Here is a 24,545-nt window from a genome sequence, read left to right on the forward strand (position 1 = left end):
ATAGATAATAAAGGGATTATCTATCTTTTTAAACAATACATTTTTTTAGTGTTAACTGTTACTTAAGAGTTCAGTAATAAAAATATATGTATTAATACCTTCATTTCCACACAGAAACCTTCAGTAATGCCTTTTCCAGTTGCTGCTAGGCTAAAATAATTGAATTATTTGTTCATCAGAAGAAATAGTATAAATTGGCCACATTTATGTAACGGCACACTGATGCCTGGCCGTGCACAGCCTGCTCCTGCAACCTGCTATATCTGTCTAAGCCGTTCCTTCATAGTCACAGCTAGATGCTCAATAACAACAATACTGTGTTTTCTTTTCTAACTGCCTGTTTTTATTTGCATGTTGCATGCTGCTCCGTTGCATTACAGAAGCAGATGAAGGTAAACATGTTGGTTTTGTTTTTGTTGTTTTTTTTAAATTTGCTTTTATGAACTTTCATATGAATTTCATTCTTACTCCAAATCTGTTCCGCTCACTGTATGAGAAGTGTTAATTGAGTCATTCTTACATAATCATATTTAATGTCCCTGTGACTCCTGCACCCCCATATGAGTTTCATCTGGATCTCTGGGGAACCTTTTGCCACATCAGACGCCCGTATTGCCAGAATATCCATCTGCTTAATTTGCATTCTTTTATGAAAAACATTTCACAAATCCTCTGCCATAGACATAAGCCACAGGGATCTATTTGATCTCCCTTGTTTGAAAGATTCTATTGTTCAGCAGTATATGTTGTGTGTTGTATGGAAACTTCATTATATTCCTGCATAGCCTAAGAACATCTTCCCAATTGGTCACTTTATATATGCTCTTCATCTACTGTATGTTGCTCTTCATGTAATGGTGGTGGTAACTTTACTAAATAAGTGTGTATGTATTTATATGTCTGTATATATCATTTTGTTTTTCTTTTTTCATGTCTGACATTTTCACATTTTTGGGTAGCTAGTGGTCATTAAATGCCCCAGTATATTTGAACAGCAATACCGCAGAGCCTTTTTTTTTTCTTTCCCCTTCCACTATCACAATACATTTTGTAGATGGGTTTTCTATTCAAAATTAAAATCCCATATTTTTGTTACAGGGACAAGTAAATTAAAAAGTAAACTCTACAATTTACTTTTACTTATTAAATTTTGCTTCATTCTTTTGGTGTCCGTTGTTGAAAAGTCAGCTCCAGAACAGCAATGCACTACTGGAAGGTAGCTGAGCCAATGATATGAGGCATATATGTGCAGCCACCAATCACCAGCTAGTTCCCAATAGTGCACTGCTGCTTCTGAAGTATCTAGGTTTACTCTTCAACAACAAAGGATATCAAAAGAACAAAGCACATAGAAGTTAATTGAAATGTTGTTTGGAATACTATGCTCTATCTGAATCATTAAGTTTAATTTGGATTTTACTATCCCTTTAAACTGTCACTTTTTTCCTAATAGTCAATATATTAATCAATTTTTCTCTTGTTAAGTGTGTTCAGTCCACGGGTCATCCATTACTTGTGGGATATTCTCCTTCCCAACAGGAAGCTGCAAGAGGATCACCCAAGCAGAGCTGCCATATAGCTCCTCCCCTCACATGTCATATCCAGTCATTCTCTTGCAACCCTCAACAAAGAAGGAGGTCGCAAGAGGAGTTGGAGTTTTTTACTTAATTATTCTTCAATCAAAAGTTTGTTATTTTAAATGGCACCGGAGTGTGCTGTTTTTTCTATCTCAGGCAGTATTTGGAAGAAGAAACTGCCTGCGTTTTCTATGATCTTAGCAGGCGTAACTAAGATCCACTGGCTGTTCTCGACATTCTGAGGAGTGGGGTAACTTCAGAAAATGTGAATAGCAAGCGGGGTCCCCCCGCAAATGAGGTATGTGCAGTACAATATTTTCTGGGAATGGAATTGACTAAGAAAACACTGCTGTTACCCGTATAATGTAAGTACAGCCTTAAATGCAGTAGTAGTGACTGGTATCAGGCTGATAAATGTATGCACAGTAGAGTTATTTTCTAGGGACTAGAATTTGACTGAGAAAATACTGTTAATACTGAAATAATGCTTAAGCCTTATCTGCAGTGGAAGCGACTGGTTGCAGGCTTAGTGATAACTTTGCATGACATTAAAAAAAGTTTGTTTTTAAAACGTTTACTGGCATGTTATACGTTTTGTGAGGTACTTTGGTGATAAATCCTTTTGGGCATGATTTTTTTCCACATGGCTAACATATATTTCTGCATAGAAACCGTTATATCGGGTCTCCCACTGTTGTAAATGAGTGGGAGGGGACTTTTTTAGCGCCTTGTTGCGCAGTTAAAATTCTAGCACAGTCTTCCTACTTCTTCCTCCTTGATCCAGGACGTCTCTAGAGAGCTCAGGGGTCTTCAAAATTCGTTTTTGAGGGAGGTAATCAGTCACAGCAGACCTGTGACAGTGTGTTTGACTGTGATAAAAGCGTTACATCTTAATTTGATATCCGTTTTTGGGTACTGAGGGGTTAATCATCCTTTTGCTAATGGGTGCAATCCTCTGCTAATTAATACATTTAAAGAATTGTTGACTATAACTGAATTAGTTCTTTGTTATTCAACTGTGTTTTTTAAAAGCGCTGCAGCGTTTTTTATATTGCTTGTAAACTTATTGAAAGTAATTTCCAAGCTTGCTAGCTTCATTGCTAGTCTGTTTAAACATGTCTGATACAGAGGAATCTGCTTGTTCATTATGTTTAAAAGCCGATGTGGAGCCCAATAGAAATATGTGTACCAATTGTATTGATATTACTTTGAATAAAAGTCAATCTGTACCGATAAAGAAATTCTCACCAGACAACGAGGGGGAAGTTATGCCGTCTAACTTTCCTCACGTGTCAGTACCTTCGTCTCCCGCTCGGGAGGTGCGTGAGATTGAGGCGCCAAGTACATCAAGGCCCTTACAAATCACTTTACATGATATGGCTAATGTTATGAAAGAAGTATTATACAATATGCCTGAGTTAAGAGGCAAGCGCAACAGCTCTGGGTTAAGGACAGAGCGCGCCGATGACACGAGAGCCATGTCTGATACTGCGTCACAATTTGCAGAACATGAGGACGGAGAGCTTCATTCTGTGGGTGACGGTTCTGATTCAGAAATTTCAAATTTTAAATTTAAGCTTGAGAACCTCCGCATGTTGCTAGGGGAGGTGTTAGCGGCTCTGAATGATTGTGACACGGTGGCAATCCCAGAGAAATTATGTAGGCTGGATAAATACTATGCGGTACCGGTGTGTACTGACGTTTTTCCTATACCAAAGAGGCTTACAGAGATTATTAGCAAGGAGTGGGATAGACCCGGTGTGCCTTTTTCCCCTCCTCCGATATTTAGAAAAATGTTCCCTATAGACGCCACCACACGAGACTTATGGCAGACGGTCCCTAAGGTGGAGGGAGCAGTTTCTACTTTAGCCAAGCGTACCACTATCCCGGTGGAGGATAGCTGTGCTTTCTCAGATCCAATGGATAAAAAATTAGAGGGTTACCTTAAGAAAATGTTTGTTCAACAAGGTTTTATACTACAGCCTCTTGCATGCATTGCGCCTGTCACTGCTGCAGCGGCATTCTGGTTTGAGTCTCTGGAAGAGGCGGTTCGCACAGCACCATTGGATGAGTCTTTGAGCAAGATTAGAACCCTTAAGCTGGCTAATGCGTTTGTTTTGGATGCTGTAGTGCATTTAACCAAACTTACGGCTAAGAATTCCGGATTCGCCATACAGGCGCGCAGAGCGCTATGGCTTAAATCCTGGTCAGCAGATGTAACTTCTAAGTCTAAACTACTGAACATTCCTTTCAAAGGGCAGACCTTATTCGGGCCCGGCTTGAAGGAAATTATTGCTGACATTACTGGAGGTAAGGGCCACACCCTTCCTCAGGACAGGGCCAAATCAAAGGCCAAACAGTCTAATTTTCGTGCCTTTCGTAATTACAAGGCAGGAGCAGCATCAACTTCCTCCGCTCCAAAACAGGAAGGAACTACTGCTCGTTACAGACAGGGTTGGAAAGGCAACCAGTCATGGAACAAGGGCAAGCAGGCCAGAAAGCCTACTTCCGCCCCTAAGACAGCATGAAGACAGGGCCCCCTTTCCGGAGACGGATCTAGTGGGGGCAGACTTTCTCTCTTCGCCCAGGCTTGGGCAAGAGATGTACAGGATCCCTGGACGTTGGAGATTATATCTCAGGGATACCTTCTGGATTTCAAAACTTCTCCTCCATAAGGGAGGTTTCATCTGTCAAGGTTATCAACAAACCTAGTAAAGAAAGAGGCATTTCTACAATGTGTACAAGACCTCTTAGTGATGGGAGTGATCCACCCAGTTCCGCGAACGGAACAGGGGCAAGGGTTTTATTCAAATCTGTTTGTGTTTCCCAAAAAAGAGGGAACCTTCAGACCAATCTTAGACTTAAAAATCTTAAACAAGTTCCTAAGGGTTCCATCGTTCAAGATGGAAACCATTCGGACCATCCTACCCATGATCCAAGAGGGTCAATATATGACCACAGTGGACTTAAAGGATGCCTACCTTCACATACCGATTCACAAAGATCATTATCGGTACCTAAGGTTTGCCTTTCTAGACAGGCATTACCAGTTTGTAGCTCTTCCCTTCGGGTTAGCTACGGCCCCGAGAATTTTTACAAAGGTTCTGGGCTCACTTCTGGCGGTACTTAGACCACGAGGCATAGCGGTGGCTCCGTACCTAGACGACATTCTGATACAAGCGTCAAGTTTTCAAAATGCAAAGTCTCATACAGAGATAGTTCTAGCATTTCTGAGGTCGCATGGGTGGAAAGTGAACGTGGAAAAGAGTTCTCTGTTACCACTCACAAGGATCCCTTTTCTAGGGACTCTTATAGATTCTGTAGAGATGAAAATTTACCTTACGGAGTCCAGGTTATCAAAGATTCTCAATGCTTGCCGTGTCCTTCACTCCATTCCAAGCCCATCAGTAGCTCAGTGCATGGAAGTAATCGGCTTAATGGTCGCGGCAATGGACATAGTGCCATTTGCGCGCCTACATCTCAGACCGCTGCAACTATGCATGCTATGTCAATGGAACGGTGATTACTCAGATCTGTCCCCTTTGCTAAATCTGGACCAGGAGACCAGAGATTCTCTTCTCTGGTGGTTGTCACGGGTTCATCTGTCCAAAGGAATGACTTTTCGTAGACCAGATTGGACGATTGTAACAACAGATGCCAGCCTACTAGGCTGGGGAGCAGTCTGGAACTCCCTGAAGGCTCATGGATCGTGGACTTAGGAGGAGAAACTCCTCCCGATAAACATTCTAGAATTAAGAGCAATATTCAATGCTCTTCTAGCTTGGCCTCAGTTAGCAACACTGAGGTTCATCAGATTTCAGTCGGACAACATCACGACTGTGGCTTACATCAATCATCAAGGGGGAACCAGGAGTTCCCTAGCGATGTTGGAAGTCTCGAAGATAATTCGCTGGGCAGAGTCTCACTCTTGCCACCTGTCAGCGATCTACATCCCAGGCGTGGAGAACTGGGAGGCGGATTTTCTAAGTCGCCAGACTTTTCATCCGGGGGAGTGGGAACTTCACCCGGAGGTATTTGCTCAACTGATTTGTCGTTGGGGCAAACCGGATCTGGATCTCATGGCATCTCGCCAGAACGCCAAGCTTCCTTGTTACGGATCCAGGTCCAGGGACCCGGGAGCGTTGCTGGTAGATGCACTAGCAGCCCCTTGGGTTTTCAACATAGCTTATGTGTTTCCACCTTTTCCGTTGCAACCTCGACTGATTGCCAGGATCAAACAGGAGAGAGCATCGGTGATTCTGATAGCGCCTGCGTGGCCACGCAGGACCTGGTATGCAGACCTAGTGGACATGTCGTCCTGTCCACCATGGTCTCTACCCCTGAGGCAGGACCTTCTAATCCAGGGTCCTTTCAACCATCCAAACCTAATTTCTCTGAGGCTGACTGCTTGGAAATTGAGCGTGGGTTTTCGGATTCGGTTATTGATACATTAATACAGGCTCGGAAACCTGTTACCAGAAAAATTTACCACAAGATATGGCGTAAATATTTATATTGGTGTGAATCCAAGAGTTACTCATGGAGTAAGGTTAGGATTCCTAGGATATTGTCTTTTCTACAAGAGGGTTTAGAGAAGGGCTTATCCGCTAGTTCACTAAAGGGACAGATTTCTGCTCTGTCTATTCTTTTACACAAGAGTCTGGCAGAGAATCCAGACGTCCAGGCTTTTTGTCAGGCTTTGGCTAGGATTAAGCCTGTGTTTAAAACTGTTGCTCCTCCGTGGAGCTTAAACTTGGTTCTTAAAGTTCTTCAGGGTGTTCCGTTTGAACCCCTTCATTCAATTGATATTAAGCTTTTATCTTGGAAAGTTCTGTTTTTGATGGCTATTTCCTCGGCTCAAAGAGTCTCTGAATTATCTGCCTTACATTGTGATTCTCCTTATCTGATCTTTCATTCAGATAAGGTAGTCCTGCGTACTAAACCTGGGTTTTTACCTAAGGTTGTTTCTAACAGGAATATCAATCAAGAGATTGTTGTTCCATCATTATGTCCTAATCCTTCTTCAAAGAAGGAATGTCTTTTGCATAATCTAGACGTGGTCCGTGCCCTGAAGTTCTACTTACAGGCAACTAAAGATTTTCGACAAACTTCTTCTCTGTTTGTCGTTTATTCTGGACAGAGGAGAGGTCAAAAGGCTTCGGCTACCTCTCTCTCTTTTTGGCTTCGTAGCATAATACGCTTAGCCTACGAGACTGCTGGACAGCAGCCTCCTGAAAAAATTACAGCTCATTCCACTACAGCTGTGCTTCCACCTGGGCCTTTAAGAATGAGGCCTCTGTTGAACAGATTTGCAAGGCTGCAACTTGGTCTTCACTTCATACTTTTTCCAAATTTTACAAATTTGACACTTTTTTGCTTCTTCGGAGGCTGTTTTTGGGAGAAAGGTTCTACAGGCAGTGGTTCCTTCTGTTTAATGTTCCTGCCTTGTCCCTCCCATCATCAGTGTACTTTAGCTTTGGTATTGGTATCCCATAAGTAATGGATGACCCGTGGACTGAACACACTTAACAAGAGAAAACATAATTTATGCTTACCTGATAAATTTATTTCTCTTGTAGTGTGTTCAGTCCACGGCCCGCCCTGTCTTTTTGAGGCAGGTTCTAAATTTTAAATTATAACTCCAGTCACCACTGCACCCTATAGTTTCTCCTTTCTCGTCTTGTTTCGGTCGAATGACTGGATATGACATGTGAGGGGAGGAGCTATATGACAGCTCTGCTTGGGTGATCCTCTTGCAGCTTCCTGTTGGGAAGGAGAATATATCCCATAAGTAATGGATGACCCGTGGACTGAACACACTACAAGAGAAATAAATTTATCAGGTAAGCATAAATTATGTTTTTTTTTTTCCAAAGCATGTTTTCCTACTGCCCTATAAATGTCCTAACCACATGCCCGCACTTGCTTTTTATGTGCTTTTGAGTCAATTATGTTTAACATTGATGGGCGGGGGAGACCAATCTTTGTAAAAGAAAACATTAAAAAAAAAAAAGTAAGATACCTCTTACTGGCATTGCTGTTCAAATGCGCATTATTTCCATGTTAGATACGTTCTTGCTCTCACTTATTTCTATACGTTTCCTCAGCGGGCAGGAAGCAGTTTGCACGGCATGAGTGGGCACAGAAAGCCGCCTACCTTTTGGGCTGTTCACTGGAACAACTCTCCTCGTCAGTGTTCAAACACCAACCTAAAAATAGTGGCCTACAGAAGTCTACTTCCTTCCGCCAAGGCCTGGATGATGGAAGCCAAGTAGATGGCTCAGGTAAGCAGCTGTTACCTACTCTAATCCATAACCTTATTACCCAGTGACCTTCTATCCTACAGACCATTTGATCACTTCCTGCTTTTTTGACTTGTTTTAAAGCTCAGAATAAACTGTTCTAACTGGACCTATATTCATGCAGAAAATATGTGGAATGTGTTTAAATAATGCACATTTTCAAGGGTTACTGTGTTTTTTTATAAAAACCAGGTACTCTGATATACTTGCAGCTTCATCATTACACACTACTTTATACATAGTTGCTCTATACGTCTTACGTTTTCATGCACTTTAATCATGCATTTTTAATTCTAAAAGTATATTGTAATCTTTACAAATTGTTTTTACAACATCTAGGTATTTTTAAACGTGCCATGTAATTAGTATGGTATGTGTTATAGTCTTCAAAATCCTGAGATAGACTGACCTTGTGGTACGTTAATATGTAGGTCACCCTGTACCGCAGTAGCTTTGGGCCTGGAGTAGGACGACTGCTGCTGCTGCTACATTTTCTGCAAATTGTTTCTCTGCTGGTTGCTGCTCCATTCTTCTTTTTTTGAGAATCGATTGAGGTTTAATTAGAAGTGATATTAGGGAGAAGTACAATTAATTGAAGCAGCCGATAAAACAAAGTAAGGCCGTATAGTGCAGGTACACGCCACATTCAAAACTGCATGAAAAGCAGAAGCTCCAATTTAATCATGAAATATACATAAAGGATAGTTGCATTTTCCAGGTTAAAACCATTACAAGCACTTGCAAGTCAAATAGCTATATGCAGTTCTGTAGGTTACATGACCCAGCTATTTAAACTGAGTAGATGATATTTATAGAACACTCATCATTTGAAATAACAAATGTGTTTTCTGTATGACATACATTACATTTAGTCAGATAAGTCATATATTAAAGTTAAACTAAATGCTGCTGCTCTAACAAACTGTTCTACAATGTGTGTTTGGCAAAGCACAATTGTATTCGCCATGGAAACTTTGATAAGACCTATTTGGTTAAAAGGGACTGCTAAAATAATCTTACCTGGACCATAGAAAAGTGTTATAGATATTTTTTTTTTTAATGAACCATTATTAACAGAATATTAAATAGAGTAGGATTGCATAATTAATAAATTCATACTAAAAAAGTGGTAGATTTTCCCCCCTGACAAATGCAAAATTACTTCCATTTTCCCTGTCCCCTATATCATGTGACAGCCATCAGCAAATCACAAACACGTATACATAATAATTTTAAATTGCATTTGAATTTAGTGCCCCTTTAAATTAATAATGGCATGGCTTTTTGTAAATCATTTTTTACTTTTTGTTATCTTTCTTTATACATAGTGTTAAATAATAAACTACAAAATCACGATCCATTCTTATGTGATACAAATCTCTTGTGTGTCAGTATAAAATATTCAGGGCAGCACTGTAACTCAATCACAACTTTCTGTAATGTGACCAGTAATAAAGAGTTAAATTAAAGGGACTTCCCTTCCTTGTTAAAAGCACTGATCATGAGGCTCTTGTTACATAAATTGTTAAATATCTCGTTCACCTCATGCATCTTAAAAACTCTTCTGCCATTACATTTTAACCTTTTTAAAATGTTAGATGAAAAGCCCTGACTGGCACCTTTCTGTAGTGCTCACTGACATTCATCTTGTTCTCTACATTAACACTTTGAGCTTATGTTTGTGGAAGAAAAAAACATTTTGTGCATAGGAGTTTAAAACTAGGATACATTGATGGAATTTAAATGATGCTGCACTTTCTCCAGAGAATAGTTCTGCCTTCTGATATTTGTTAAAGGGACACTTAAAGTCAAAATTAAAATGATACAAGGGGCCGCAAATGGGGGAAAAAATAAAATTGTCAGAAAAAAAAATCTACTGCTTATATGAAATGATGCAATTCTATTGTATTTAATTGTGTCCTATAAAGGGACTGCAAAGTAAAAATGAAGTTTATGATTCAGATAGCGCTTGCAATTATAAACAACTTTCCAATTTACTTATTTTATCAATTATGTTTAACAAATGATCCCAAGAGAACTAAAGAGTAATTCTAGGTGAGCTCAGGATTGTGCAGGTGTCTTTAGCCATCTGACAGCTGTGTTTATAACAATGTTTATTATGTTATACATAGTTGCAAACTCTACATCCATAGACTTTTAGCATCATTCTATGGCAGCATTTGAAACATTGTCTACAGCAACTCCTGAGCTCACCTAGAATTACTATTTAACAAAGGATACTAAGAGAACTAAGCAAAATTGATAGAAGTAAAAATAAACAATGTTTAAATACTTACTAGCAATTTTGCTTAGTATCCTTTATTAAAGAGTAATTTTGGGTGAGCTCAGGAGCGTGCACGTGTCTTTAGCCATCTGGCAGCAGTGTTTGTACACACAGAGTATCTTTCATTTGTTAACATAGCCGTTTAAGTCCACTGAAAAAGAACTGGCAAAATAAAAGATGAATTCATGACTAGACAACTATTCTTATAGGCCTGGTATTATTGAGACACAGCGTGAGGCAAGAGTACACTGATCACTAATAATTAGACAAGGCTGTATTTTATACAAATGACATCAATACTCTGCTGCAGACTAGACAAGCTACAAATTAGAAGCGAGCATACATTGAATCCACAAAATCTAGGTTAAATGGCTCTAGATTATTGGATAAATAATTGCAGACTTGGCTGATTGTTTTTGTACTGCAACACAAAAGTCTTGTAATTACAAGGTGTGTACTGTTCCTTTAATTGGTATCTATTCCTATATCTAATAGTTTTCGTTTATAGCTTTCATGCTGATCACTTGATACTTATATAAATATGTCTACTTGCTTTTTTCTAGAGTCTAGTACAACTTTTTTCCTCTGCCCCCCTTTGTAGGTACTAAACTCTCTGCACTGGATTGCCTGGAAGGCATGGCCTCTGGCTTGTTCTCTGAACTCTTCACATTGCTCATCTCATTACTAAACAGGTATGGATAAAGTGCAATTTCTAAACCATAAAACTCTTCATTTGTTTGTCATAATTCATTGCAAACTTTCCTATAAGAATCCTTAAAGGGAGAAGAAACCCAGATTTTTTTCACATTCCATATAGATCATGCAATTTTAGAAAACTTTACTTCTATGATCACACTGTGTCTGTTCTTTTGGCATCATTTGTTGAAAAGCAAGGATTTAAACTCTGGAGAGTGCACAGTATATGACAGCAGTTTTGCAAGAATGTTATCCAGCTGCAAGAACACTAAATGGCAGCAATATTACCTGCCAGTTAGTGCTCTAGGCACCTACCTAAGTATCTCTTCAACAAAGAATACTATGGGAACAAAGTAAATTTGATGCTAATTTTAAGTAAATTGGAAAAAAAAAAAAATTGTATGCTGTGTGTAAATCACAAAATATTTTTTTGGGCTTCATATCCCTTTAAATCTCCGATGCATTAAAAAGCAAATAGATGCATACATTGGATGGAAGAAAAGTAACTCATGATACTGATAAGAAAACTTCAGCCAGAAATAAACACAGATGTGCTGACTAAATGAATCTGACTGCTTTTCCAAAAGGACCTTCATTTCTTAGATTGACAGGTTGCAGCATTCTGGGTAGAAAAACCGAATTAGAATCTCTTAGCTTGAGATGTTTTCAGTCATATTATCAAGTGCATTCGGTACTGGAAGTAGTAAAGAATCAAACCAAAGCCAATCCCTTTCTGAATTTTTGAAGTGTGGGTTCATTACCTCCATCCCTTGTGGTTTTGTCCTTTTGCTTGGATTTAGGTCACAGTAGACACCTTGAGGTATCCTTTGTGATGAGTGCTGTATAATTAGTGTAATTAGTTATTTTGCATTACAGATCATGAAATGTGCAGGAAACTGACCCTAAAGGTCTGGAAGGACCTATGAAATATTTAGTGCATGCTTTACCATCAGAAATGGAGAAAAAAAAACAAAAAAATATTGAAATGTGTTAATATATCCCTTAAAGTAATTAAAAGCAATGGTTTATTAACACACTAGCTGCAAACGAGGGCTGAAACACATAGTGATATAGTATTTATACACTTCTGGCCACCAAGAGGTTAAAGGATACTTTCTTGCTCTGTTGATATGCATTATTTTTTAAAGAGAAATCAAACAAACTGAATTAATCCTGACTAGTCTTGTAATTCATAAGTACAATCTGGTCGTTGTAAAACCATTATTATGCTCATTGTAATCCCACATGATGTTGATCTTGTACAAGCCTGCACACTGGTAGATTTAGGGTGCCTACCCGCGCATGCGCTTTTGTCTGTCCTTTGTGCATTGGTTGTACACAATTTTTGAGGTGATTAAAAATTGTAGTTTGAAAGATCTTGGTTATCCTGATACCTGAAACACACAAGCAGATGTCCCTGTTGGCCCAGCAAATACTTCAGCTCAACAAGATATTTCTCCAGCAGCAAACAAGCAAGAAACTGAGCTGTGCAGGCATTTCTAGCAAAAGCAGTCACTGTTAGATGCATAAGACTTTTTTTAATTAAAATGTAAAACACTAATAACATATGGTGCAGGTGGGACAGTATATATAGGCAAATACAGAAATACATTTATTACCTAAAACCAATTACAAATGTGCCGTATTAAATTCCACTGTACAGGGGAGCAAACTGTTTATTTAAAAATGATACAAAATCAAATCTTATCGTTTCGTCACTTCTATGTCCCTTTTTAAAACCTGTTCTTGTTGTTTGTTCCATCATCTGATCTGCATCTTTAAGACGAATCCTAGGAAGCCCTTCAGAAAAAGATTCACAGTTTTTGTATTCCGCAGTGCAAAGCATTTCTCAACTTTGCTGCACTAAGTAAAAGATATTTATGTGTTCCTGTTCACAACCATGCTTAGAATTTTTATATCTGCAGTTTAACGGCTGTGTGATGGTTTGGAGGATTGAAGTGGCTGTTAAGAGGGTATATTTAGTGTTGATCTCAACTTACAAACTCCATATCTCATGGCATATGCAGCATCTGGTATTAATTTCTGTTTGTTTTGCATGTTTATTATAGTTGTTAATATTACTGATAACTGTGAGTACAGAATCTAGTGACTCATTTTTGCCAACGTAAAGTACCAGTGTGTTGTGGCTGCTTGCCATCTCAAGAGTGTTTAGTGCTTTAAGTGTCTCTTTATATTATATTACTGTGAGCTGATGTGTATACCTGTCTTTTTATTTTCTGTGCCTGCAGAGCCTTGAAATCCAACCAGCATTCATTGTGTTCAATCATGATTGTGGACACTCCTGGTTTCCAGAACCCAGAGCTAGTCAAGCAGGGGCGAGGGGCCACTTTTGAGGAGCTGTGCCACAACTATGCCCAGGAGCGTCTGCAGGCCCTATTTCATGAGAAGACATTTACTCAGGAGCTTGAGCGATACAAAGAGGTATTTCCCATGTTGTTAAAATAAAACTCATCTCATCCATCACTGACCTTTCTGATAAATGATTGTGCCCGATACATTAAGCGAACAAATCCAGAATCTTTCACAATTAGTCTTGTTGCTTCACATGATTGTATTGTGACTTTCCCATCATTAGATTTAAATAATAGACCATGATGCCCTAATGTTTCTAATTGGGAAGAAAAACAATTCAAAAAGATTTGTCACAAATATTAGGATCCCACACGACAAATTCATAATGGCTCGGGTATGTTTCTGCATTGTAAGTGGCTGTATACGCCACACCCATTTATATATTAAGACATTGGTGGTGAGCCTATGGCACAAGTGTCCAAGATTGCACTATTAACATATCTGCTGGCACTCATCCTCTGCGCTACCAAATATATATAACTTACTATTGTCACTCAAGACAAAAAAAAAGCCTTATTGCCAATTCCAAGAATTCTAAAAATCTGTTTTTGACACAAGTGAAGTAAAGTACAATGTGAACTATTTGTCTATTTAATAAAAAATACATTCATTTGTTTTTTGTAACTTATTATAGCACATTTTCCACAAGCTTCCATAATCGGCCTAGTGTTATTGCGGTCCTTAAAAAGTAGACAAAACAAATATTAGACAAAGGATACATTTTATTTTCATCCTTTGTTATTAATATATTGCCAAAAGTTTATACATTTTGAATTGGATGCGTTATCAGAATTATTGCTTTTGAGCGTATTGCAAATGAGATTATTGCTACCAAAGCTTTTCTTTTATAACACATTGCTTGTTAGCTTGCTACTACCCCTGACTTTCAGATTGTCTTGTTGCACTTAAAATTCTTTCCCTCTACCCTTCTATCTTTTTTTTTTTTTCTCCCTCTGATGATTTCTTGACATCCCTCTCCAATTACATTTCCTTAGTTTTTTGTTTAATGATTATCTTAAGTAGATAACTCATGCCTTATTCTCTGTGATAGAAGTTCTACTTTAGATAGTCTTTCAATTAAATATAATTGGTTGAATGATTTGATGCACGGGGTTCCTGAGGGCTCTCTGTTTGAAAATGTTATCTCACACCCAGTCTAATTACAGCTCTACATCCGTAGAATGTCCCGTTGGACACTTAATTTCTGAAAGACGGGTGTCTTAGTGGCCTATGCACTTGTCAGATGTGGTTAAAATGAACAAAAACACCTGTTGAGACCATCCATTCATTAGCATTATATATAATTAGGTTGAAAGAATAATTTGCATATTTGGGTACCCATTTTGTTAATATAGGCTCTTCTATCAGTTTGATAAAAGAGTTACATTAACTGCAAGTGATTTCTCAGAAGCTCCCTGCACCATCTTGTTCACGGAAGGACTAATTAACTGACTGATCTCTAATGATACCATAACTTTAATCTTAGACTCAGTGATACTAATAACTCATCTATCCCCTCTAGGAAAATATAGAGCTTGCATTAGATGAAATAGAGCCTAGTACATCTGGCTCAGTAGCTGCTGTAGACCAAGCGTCGCATCAAGCATTGGTAAGCAAGCCAGGGAAGTAATGACACAGACCACTGCTCATTTAACTGTTAAATTATTTTCTCTCTCTTATGTTTGTAATTACTCTATGGGACTGTGCTTTGCCGGTCAGAGGTAAGTAATTATTAAATATTCTCTCAGTTGTCCAAATGCCTAAACTTAAAAATCACTGCTTAAGGGGGAATATTATAAGCTACTTTCAACCCATTCTTAAAGAAACTTAAAATGAAGATTGTTGGTAGTTATCAGTGTTTTTTTTTGTCAGGGGAGAATACATTTACATTATACAGAGTTCCTCAAGATGTGTAAGCTTTACTTTGAAGCTAAGTCAGCTTCAACATGTAGCCAAGTAGTTTTAATGGTTGTCACTTTTAATATATATATATTTCTAACAGAGAAAGTCTTACAAGCTCTCCTCTAAATTTAAAAGCAAAAATGGAAGGGTTAGTTACAGCATTTGGCCAAATGGGACAAGTCAAGGTCCGTTCCAAAAACCTGAGACACTAAAACAGCCACACAATGCAAGCTCTCAATCCAACAAACTGGGAGCAAGTGAAGGGTGCACAGGCTTATGTAATCACCGTAGACGTATACAAAACACGGAAGGGGACTGCATTCTCAGACTGAACTGGGTACACATCCTATGACCCTGCAATATGCTCAGCCCTGGGTGATCACTGGCACTCACAGGAAGCTGTGCTGTCCCCAGAGTCACATGCAGTTAACCCCAGACAGGTCTGGGTGCAAGGCCCATAGGGAAAATTACAAAACAAATTAATACAACACACAGAGAAAGTCCAGCACTCAATTACAAGCTCTCAGCTAAGATTTAAAGCAAAAATGGAAGGGTTAGTAACAGCATTTGGCCAAATGGGACAAGTCCAGGTACCTCATCAAGGTCCCTTCCAAAAATGCAAGCTTTCAATCCAACAAACTGGGAACAAGTGAATATATATATATATATATATATATATCTATCTTACACAACCTTAGCACTCCCTGTAAGGTAATAATGGCCGGTGCAGAGTCACTCCAAAGAAATATCTTGCACCCAGTTTCTTGAAGAAACCGGGTGCAAGTTATTTCTTTGGGGGATATATATATATGTTTTTACCTGAAAAGAAATGTGAGCACTTTGCATACTAGAATTTTGTAAGTCAAACATATAGACTTCATGTATGAGATTTCTATCTAGATGGACATTTCTTCCTTTGCTTGCATATATATTATTGAAGTATTAACAAATAGGTGGGAGCAAAGTTTGGGGCATAATACTGGATCGATAATAATAGATCATTAGAAATTAACCTCAAAATTCTGTTAAAAGAAAATTAGTTAGGACAGCGGACAATGATATTGATGCCCCTTTTTAACATTATAATGAGTCTGTAATATCCTCAGTACATTATTGTAAATGGCTCCCAGATGGTCAAGATTGTGACTGTTGCAGCTTATTGTGCAGGTTCTGTAGCTGTTCTACATGTCATTTCTATATCTGGCCTTTATGAATAGAATTAGAGTCACACACTAAAGCAGAGCTTTCCAAACTTCTCATGTCTGTGACGCACTTTTTAGACCTACATCATTTTGCGACACAGTATTTCAGTTGTACTAGCAAACAGGAGGTTAAACTAACTTGTTTTAAGAGATAGGGACACATACATAAATTATATAATAACAAAATGTATGTGCAAGAATGAAAAAAAGTTTAATAACACCAATAGCTACTTACTATTTTAATGAGATGTATGAGTTTGATGGGATGAACACTGTTTCTGAATATTTGGTAGAATATTAAAGACACTCACATTTCTTCATCAAGCATTTTTTTAAGCTTCCACTTCCTATCCATATATCAAGAGCAGGAGCAGCAATGCACTACTGGGAGCTAGCTGCAAAAAAACACACTTTGACTTCTGACATTAGCTCAGCATTTAAGCTTGCCCCCCTAAGAGTTCTGTGAGTCCGACTGATTACTGCCCGTGCTGCAAACACACTGCTGTCCCACTTACTAACTACACATGCAGTCATGAGCCGATTGAGGAGACTACACGTGCAGTCATGAGCCAAGTGCTGCCAATGGGAATAGTTTCAGTTCCCACTGAGCTGCGTCAATAGGTTAAGATGATCTGTGACCCACTAGGTATCAATCACGTGTCAACCGTAGCAGCCAGGCGGAAAGTCGGAAACCCCAAATTTTTTTTTTTAAATGTAAATTAAAAATAAATAAATTCTGAAGCACGGACACACCTACACTCTGCCACCGACACACTGTGTCAAGTACTGCACTAAAGGGATGTTAAACCGTAAATACATGCTAGATATGATGTATTCAAAGCAATGATTGATATGTAGATGTCTTTCTTTCCTTAGATATAGAGAGTCCACAACGTCATCAATTACTAGTGGGAATATCACTCCTGGCCAGCAGGAGGATGCAAAGAGCACCACAGCAAAGCTGTTAAGTGTCACTCCCCTACCCATAATCCCTAGTCATTCTCTTTGCCTCTGTCAATGGAGGAGGTGAAGTTTTGGTGTCTGAAGAAAATTAGATTTCTTTTCGCTTCAAGCAAGTTTTTTGGGTATAGCTGTAGTCCACATCAACCTCTGCAGTAGAGTAGTGGTGACTTTAAAGCTGTTAGGAACTTGTGAGGTGGGCCTTGCTGCGTCTTTCTAACATATTTGCTGCCCATGGTATAGAAAGCCAGAGTAGGTTTACTCTATGTTCTCTTTTCTCCACTGGCCTCTGTAAGGAGTATGTGTCCTTTCACACCTTGTAAGCTGTCCCCCTGCCGGACGGCTAGATGCAGGTAAGTGCTTTTGTCTTCTAGGTGCGGAGACTTGCACTTCAGAGTTTTTTATTTAAAATAAATGAAGTAAAACTCTGCATTATTTTTGGGGACTTGATAAAGGAATCCTTATTTGAGGATCTTTTTTAGGCAGTGTGCAGGCACTTCTAATATATGTGACAAGAGACGGTTAATCCCCTTTATAGGTATGAAGGGGTTAACTGTTTATTGTGGCTCATTAGTTTAGTTTATTGCAGTTTAAAAGCACCCTGGCGCTCTTTTGGTTTATTGCTCTGTGTAGAAAGCACGAAAGAAGATTGCATATTTCGATCAGAGTGTGAAGGAAATCGTTACGGCTCATTTAGAGGAGCGGAACGGCTTCTATATGTGTTGGTTTAGTTTTCAGCCGGCTTGAAACGCGTGCTTAGCTTGTGGCGCAGTTTCTTCAAGCCGGTCATGTGACCTTCTGTTTCCACTACGGAGCGGTGTCGGCTTGTTCTGTGAGTGGATTCTAAGTACAGCAAGTAACTTGCTGATGAGAATGTTATTGTTGCTGCTCTATGGTTAACATCAGTTTTCATTATTAGCTGATATGTTATTTCCAATTTTATTGTAATAAGACTTTGTTTTTGGATACGTTCTCCAGTGGGGCTCTCTTGGGGTTAATAACCTGAGGGAGGACAGTTAGTCACCTTAGTTATAGGCTGAGGTGCAGAGGTCTTTAGTTAGGAAAGTTTTTATTCAATAAAATAGCTCTGAATGGCTTTTCTTTTCAGTGTAATTTAAAGTGACAGTAACAATGATAAAACATTTTTTTCCTCATGTCTAAACTAAAATATTTAATCTGAGCCTAATGTCTCTTAGGAAGATGCTGTTCAGGCTATGCCACAGTTTTCTCCTCAAACGTCCCAAGCCTCAATGGTGTCACATGCAGTGCCCTGCGGTTCCTCTCAAATCTCCTGGTGGAGTTTTATTGCCTGCAGAAATTGCTGCTCATGTATCTTCTGTGGTATCTGTGGAATTATCTGCTTTCCATACGTTAAAGGAAAAGAGGGAAATTTTAAATTCAAATAGTAAGGTTTCTACTCCATCTTCTGCTACTCGGGTTGCTCTCCCTCATACTTCTGATGAGGAAGATACGTAGGTAGCCTCTGAGGGGGAAATCTCAGATTCGGACAGTATAATTCCTTTATCTGATGCTGAAGTAGTGACCTTCAGATTTAAGCTTGAACACCTTTGTGTATTATTAAAGCAGGTTTTGGCTACTTTGGACGACTCCGATACTCTTGTCATTGTCAACCATAAGGAATCTAGTAAACTTAATAGATTCTTCGATGTTCCTTCCTCTGTGTAAGTGTTTTCTGTTCCAGACCGTGCAACGGAAATTATTACAGAGGAAGGGGAGAAGCCAGGGATTCCTTTTTCCCCGTCTCCTGTCTTTAAAAGGATGTTTCCGGTCGCTGACTCTATTAAGGATTCTTGGCGCAAGGTGCCTAAATTAGGAGCCATTTCTACTCTGGCTAAGAGAACTACTATTCCTATGGAGGATAGCTGCTCTTTTAAGGATGGACAAAAAGCTGGAGACTTATTTGAAGATGTATGTTCATGAAGGTCTTCAATGGCAACATGCAATTTGTATTGCCACTGTGTCAAGTGCGGCATTTTATTGGTATGATGCCTGGTCTGATTCACTTCAGGTAGAGACTCCCAGGGGAGATCCAAGACAGGATTTAGGCTCTCAAGCTAGCCAATTCCTTTATTTCTTAGGCTACCATGCAGGTTATTAAAATGAGAGCCAAGATATCTGGCTTCGCTGTGCCTAACTCACAGGGTGTTGTGGCTAAAATCTTGGTGAGCTGATGTTACTTCCAAGTCTCAGCTTCTGGCACTTCCTTATAAGGGTAAGACCTTGTTTGGTCTTGGTCTGGAAAAAATAATTTCTGATGTTACAGATGGAAAAGGATCTTTTCTACCACAAGACAAGAAGAATAGACCTAAAGGACATCAAAGTCTAAATCAGCATGAAGGGTTTGCCCCCGATCCGGGATCGGATCAAGTGGGGGACAGACTTTCTCTTTTTTATAAGCGTGGATACGAGATGTTCCAGATCCCTGGGCTCTGGAAATAGTATCTCAGGGTTACAAAAATAGAATTCAAGACTTTCCCTCCCAGGGTCAGGTTCTACCTCTCAAGATTATCTGCAGACCAGATAAAAAGAGAAGCATTCTTGAATTACGTTCGGGACCTTTCTTCCCTGGGAGTGATAGTTCCAGTAAGGGAACAGGGTCTAGGATTCTTTTTAAATCTGTTTGTGGTTCCCAAAAAATAGGGAACTTTTTGTCCTATCCTAGACCTAAGGTGTCTGAAAAAGTTCCTCAGGGTTCCATCCTTCAAAATGGAAACCAGTCGTTCCATTATTCCTTTGGTTCAAGAGGGTCAGTTCATGATGATCATAGACCTAAAGGATGCATATCTTCATGTACCCATCCACAGGGATCATCACAAGTTCCTGAGATTCACCTTTCTAGACAAACACTTTCAGTTTGTGGCTCTCCCGTTTGGCCTTGCCACAGCTCCCAGAATTTTCTCAAAGGTTCTGGGGGCTCTCTTGGCAGTGATCAGGTCTTGGGGAATTGCAGTGGCACCCTACCTGGACAACATATTGGTTCAGGCTCCATCTTTTCAACAAGCAAACTCTCATATAAAGATCTTGTTGTCTTTTCTATGTTTCCACGGTTGAAAATCCAAAATAATCTCCCCTTGCCTCTTTTCAGTCTACTGGCTCAATGTATGTAGGTAATTGGTCTGATGGTCGCTTCATGGACATCATTCCCTTTGCTCGATTCCATTTGAGAGCTCTGCAATTATGCATGCTCAGACAAAGGAACGGAAATCATTCGGATTTGTCTCAGAGAATAGTTCTATATCAGTCGACAAGATACTCTCTCCAGTGGTGGCTTTCTCAGGAACATCTGTCTCAGGGCACATGCTTCCATAGATCTTCCTGGCTGATCGTGACCACGGACGCCAGCCTACTGGGCTGGGGAGCAGTCTGGGACTCGTGGAAGGCGCAGGGACTCGGGAGGAATATGCTATTACCATAAATCTAAACCTTGGAGTTGAGAGCAATTTACAATGCTCTGATGGCTTGGCCTCAGTTGTCTTTAGCCTGGTTTATCAGGTTCCAGTCAGACAATATCACCTCAGTGGCTTACATCAACCACCAAGGAGGAACTCTGGGTTCCTTAGCCATGAAGAAGGTGGCTCGGATTGTTCAGTGGGCGGAAACTCACAATTGCCGTCTATCTGCCATCCAGGAGTGGACAACTGGGAAGCGGATTTCCTGAACAGACAGACATTTCACCCCTGGGAGTGGGCTCTTCATCCGGAGGTGTTCTCCAGGTTAACCCTCAGGTGGGGGTGCCGGAGTTGGATCTAATGGCATCTCGGCAGAATGCCAAGCTTACAAGGCACGGGTCAAGGTAAAGCGATCCGCAGGCCGCTCTAATAGATGCTCTGGCGGTTCCTTGGGATTTCAGTCTAGCATACCTGCCTCCCCCTTTGTTCTCCTTCCATGAGGCATTGCTCGTATCACTCAAGAGAGAGCATCAGTAATTCTAATAGCTCCTGCTTGGCCTTGCAGGATCTGGTATGCAGACCTAGTGAAGATGTCATCTCTTCCACCTTGGAGGTTTCCTTTTGAGGATGGACCTTCTAACTCCGGGTCTTTTCATTTATCCAAATCTCGTTTCTCTGAAGCTGACTGCTTGGAAATTGAATGCTTAGTTCTGTCTAAGCGTGGTTTTTCTGAGTCGGTCATTGAGACTCTGATTCAGTCTCGCAAGCCTGTTACTAGAAAGATTTGCTATAAGATATAACGTAAATATCTTTATTAGTGCGAATCCAAGGACTAGTCTTGGAGTAGGGTCAGGATTCCTAGGATTTTGTCCTTTCTCCAGGAAGGTCTGGAGAAGGGTTTGTCAGTCAGCACTCTGAAGGGTCAGATTTCTGCATTATCCATTTTGTTACACAAGCGTCTGGCGGATTTTCTAGATGTGCAATCTTTTGTCAGGCCCTGGTCAGAATCAGGCCTTTGTTTAAGTCTGTTGCTCCTCCTTGGAGCCATAACCTTCTTAAAGTTTTGCAGCAGGCTCTGTTTGAGCCATTGCATTCCATAGATATTAAGTTGTTATCTTGGAAGGTTTTGTTTCTTATTGCTTCTCTTCTGCTCGAAGAGTCACAAACTCTCGGCTTTGCAGTGTGATACGCCTTATCTTATCTTTCATGCTGATAAGGGGGTTTTTCGTACAAAGTTGTTCCTTCTCTATGTCATAATCCTCTATCTTCTCATAAGGATTGTCTGTTGCACAACTTAGACGTTGTGCATGCTCTAAAATTCTACCTACAGGCGACTAAGGATTTTCGCCAGTCCTATGCCCTGTTTGGCTGTTTCTCTGGTTGAGAAGTATAATTCATTTTGTTTATGAGACTGCTGGTCAGCAGCCTCCTGAGAGAATTACGGCTCATTCCACAAGGACTGTCTCCTACTCTTGGGCTTTCAAGCATGAAGCATCTGTGGAACAGATTTGCAAGGCTGCAACTTGGTTCTCTTTGCATGCTTTTCCCAAATTTTACAAATTCGATACTTTGCCTCGGCTGAGGCTTCTTTTTGGAGAAAGGTTCTTCAAGCGGTGGTGCCTTCCGTTTAGGTCTGCCTGTCTTGTTCTCCCTCCCTAGTCATCTGTTTCCTCTAGCTTGGGCATTGGTTCCCACTAGTAATTGATGATGTTGTGGACTCTCCATATCTTAGGAAAGAAAACAAAATGTATGCTTACCTGATAAATTTCTTTCTTTGCGGATATGGAGAGTCCACGACCCCACCCCACTAGACCTCAAGCACCTCTACACCTTTGTGTTTTTCCTTTTTCCATTTCCCTTCGGTCGAGTGACTGGGGATTATGGATAGGGGAGTGACAATTAACAGCTTTGCTGTGATGCTCTTTGCCTCCTCCTGCTGGCCAGGAGTGATATTCCCACTAGTAATTGATGACGTTGTGGACTCTCCATTTCCGGAAAGAGAGAAATTTATCAGGTAAGCATAATTTTTTTTTACAGTTCTATTTGATGTACTATTGTAGATAGTTTGTTTCTATAAAGTTTTTTTAGTTTCTATAAAGATATGGGAGCCATATTTGAACTAGATTCCTGTTAATCTCTGTGTTTTGTTGAAAACAATTAGGGACAGGTATAAATCGGGAAATAACATTAACAAGGTTCTATGGAAACCCTGCTAGATAATTTCACACAGGCTTGTTTGCACAAACTCTTTCAGTGCCCGATTTATATATGACCCTAATTGTCTACAGCAGAAGAGTGAGATAAAAGAAAAACGTAAGTTTAAACGTGGTAGTGACCATGGAATTTAGAGCTAAAATACAGGAAAATGAACAAAATAAATAAAGTAGATTGCAATTTTTTCTTTAACTACACATTATTTTTTATTTTTTGCAAACTCATACTGTTAAACAACCTTTTAATAGGTGTACCACAAAAATGCATATCAATTAGTTCTCATTAATTCTGTGTATATAAGCTTTTCCTCAGAATTAGTTGAATTGTACAACATCTATAGATCAGTGGAGCAGTGTAAAGTTGGATTGATCATTTGCTGGTAAAGCAAACTAGAGCTGAATCATGTACTTTGTCAGCACCCAGTGGATAAAGTTAGCACTATGGGGGTCAGGAATGCAGTCAGCCATAGGGGCTTGATACAAGAGATTTGTATTCTAATGATTCATGTGTATGCTCTAGATAAAGTCATAGAATTTAAATCTGCCTACTAGGGTCGGTTTGAATGTCTGTAATTTTACAATGGAATTATACTCTCACTAGAAGGTATTTTTGGTAATCTGCCAACATCAAAATATATTTCATCATTTGCATTTAACTGCATATCAAATTTTACAAAAAGCACATCTGTTTTTTGTTTTTTTACATGTTGAACCCTGTCATCACTTAAATTATAACGTCCTGTTCAAATTAAACATTTTCTATGTTAAAAAGGAAATTAATTGAAAATATCTTTTTTTTTTTTTTGGAAACGGCTTTATTGTATACAAATCAATTTTACAAAGGCTCGGAGACACAGCATAATTCTGCATAATAATCCATTTTGTCATGTTTGAGATAGTAATATTCTTCTAACTCTATAATTTCTGAAACTTTCTGAATCCACATGTCAATGGTTGGGACTCCCTTGCTTTTCCAGTTTTTGGCTATCAAGATTTTAACTCCGTTGGTTAAGATATTGAATAAATGGATGTATGGCTTGTATTTAATTATTGGGGGGGGGGGGTTGTGTATTAATTGAAAATATCTTATAGGTATTTTACTGTATATAAAGAGACAGGGCCACATAAGACCTGCACAGGCGACGTTGACTGAGAACATGTAGACTTTGTTGCTGATCTATCAGGTTTTGTGATGATGAAGGAATATACTTACATGATTGACCATCAGTTGATAGTATGAAAAGGCTCATATTTAGGATCATCTGGAGATTAGACTCTACATAGTGTGTCACACTGTCTCATAGTGTGATTTGACATCCCTTCGGCATTCTTAGCTTTATTTGATTTATATAAGCAATGGGTATTATACATTTGGGGTATGTAACAAGTCATAAAGCATCCGGTTGCTAGCTGAAACTATCGTAGGATTGTGATATTGATAACCTTTTATGTTTTAAGCTGCCTATGCTCACAGTTACGTTTTGTCATGGTTCTCTGTGCCTGCAAACAAAAATAGTAGCAACATCTGTTCATTTAAAGGAGCAATTACACTTTCATGACAGAGCATTCAATTTTAAACGACTTCTCAATTTACTTCTATTTAATTTGTTTTGTTTTCTTTGTATC

At 39.4% G+C, this 24,545-nt stretch overlaps 1 protein-coding gene across 9 annotated transcripts in view; it reads left to right on the forward strand.

Annotated features, from left to right (window-relative positions):
- MYO18A (myosin XVIIIA) overlaps positions 1 to 24,545 on the forward strand; it is a 527,256-nt gene that overhangs the window by 110,568 nt on the left and 392,143 nt on the right. For all 9 annotated transcript variants that reach the window (XM_053706173.1, XM_053706175.1, XM_053706166.1 and 6 more), the window contains 4 exons: positions 7,685 to 7,861; positions 10,765 to 10,855; positions 13,109 to 13,301; positions 14,755 to 14,841. In XM_053706173.1, coding sequence (XP_053562148.1) covers positions 7,685 to 7,861; positions 10,765 to 10,855; positions 13,109 to 13,301; positions 14,755 to 14,841 — 548 coding nt within the window. The remainder of the gene's footprint in view (positions 1 to 7,684; positions 7,862 to 10,764; positions 10,856 to 13,108; positions 13,302 to 14,754; positions 14,842 to 24,545) is intronic.

Source organism: Bombina bombina, chromosome 3, assembly GCF_027579735.1.
Source record: "Bombina bombina isolate aBomBom1 chromosome 3, aBomBom1.pri, whole genome shotgun sequence".
NCBI lineage: Eukaryota > Metazoa > Chordata > Amphibia > Anura > Bombinatoridae > Bombina > Bombina bombina.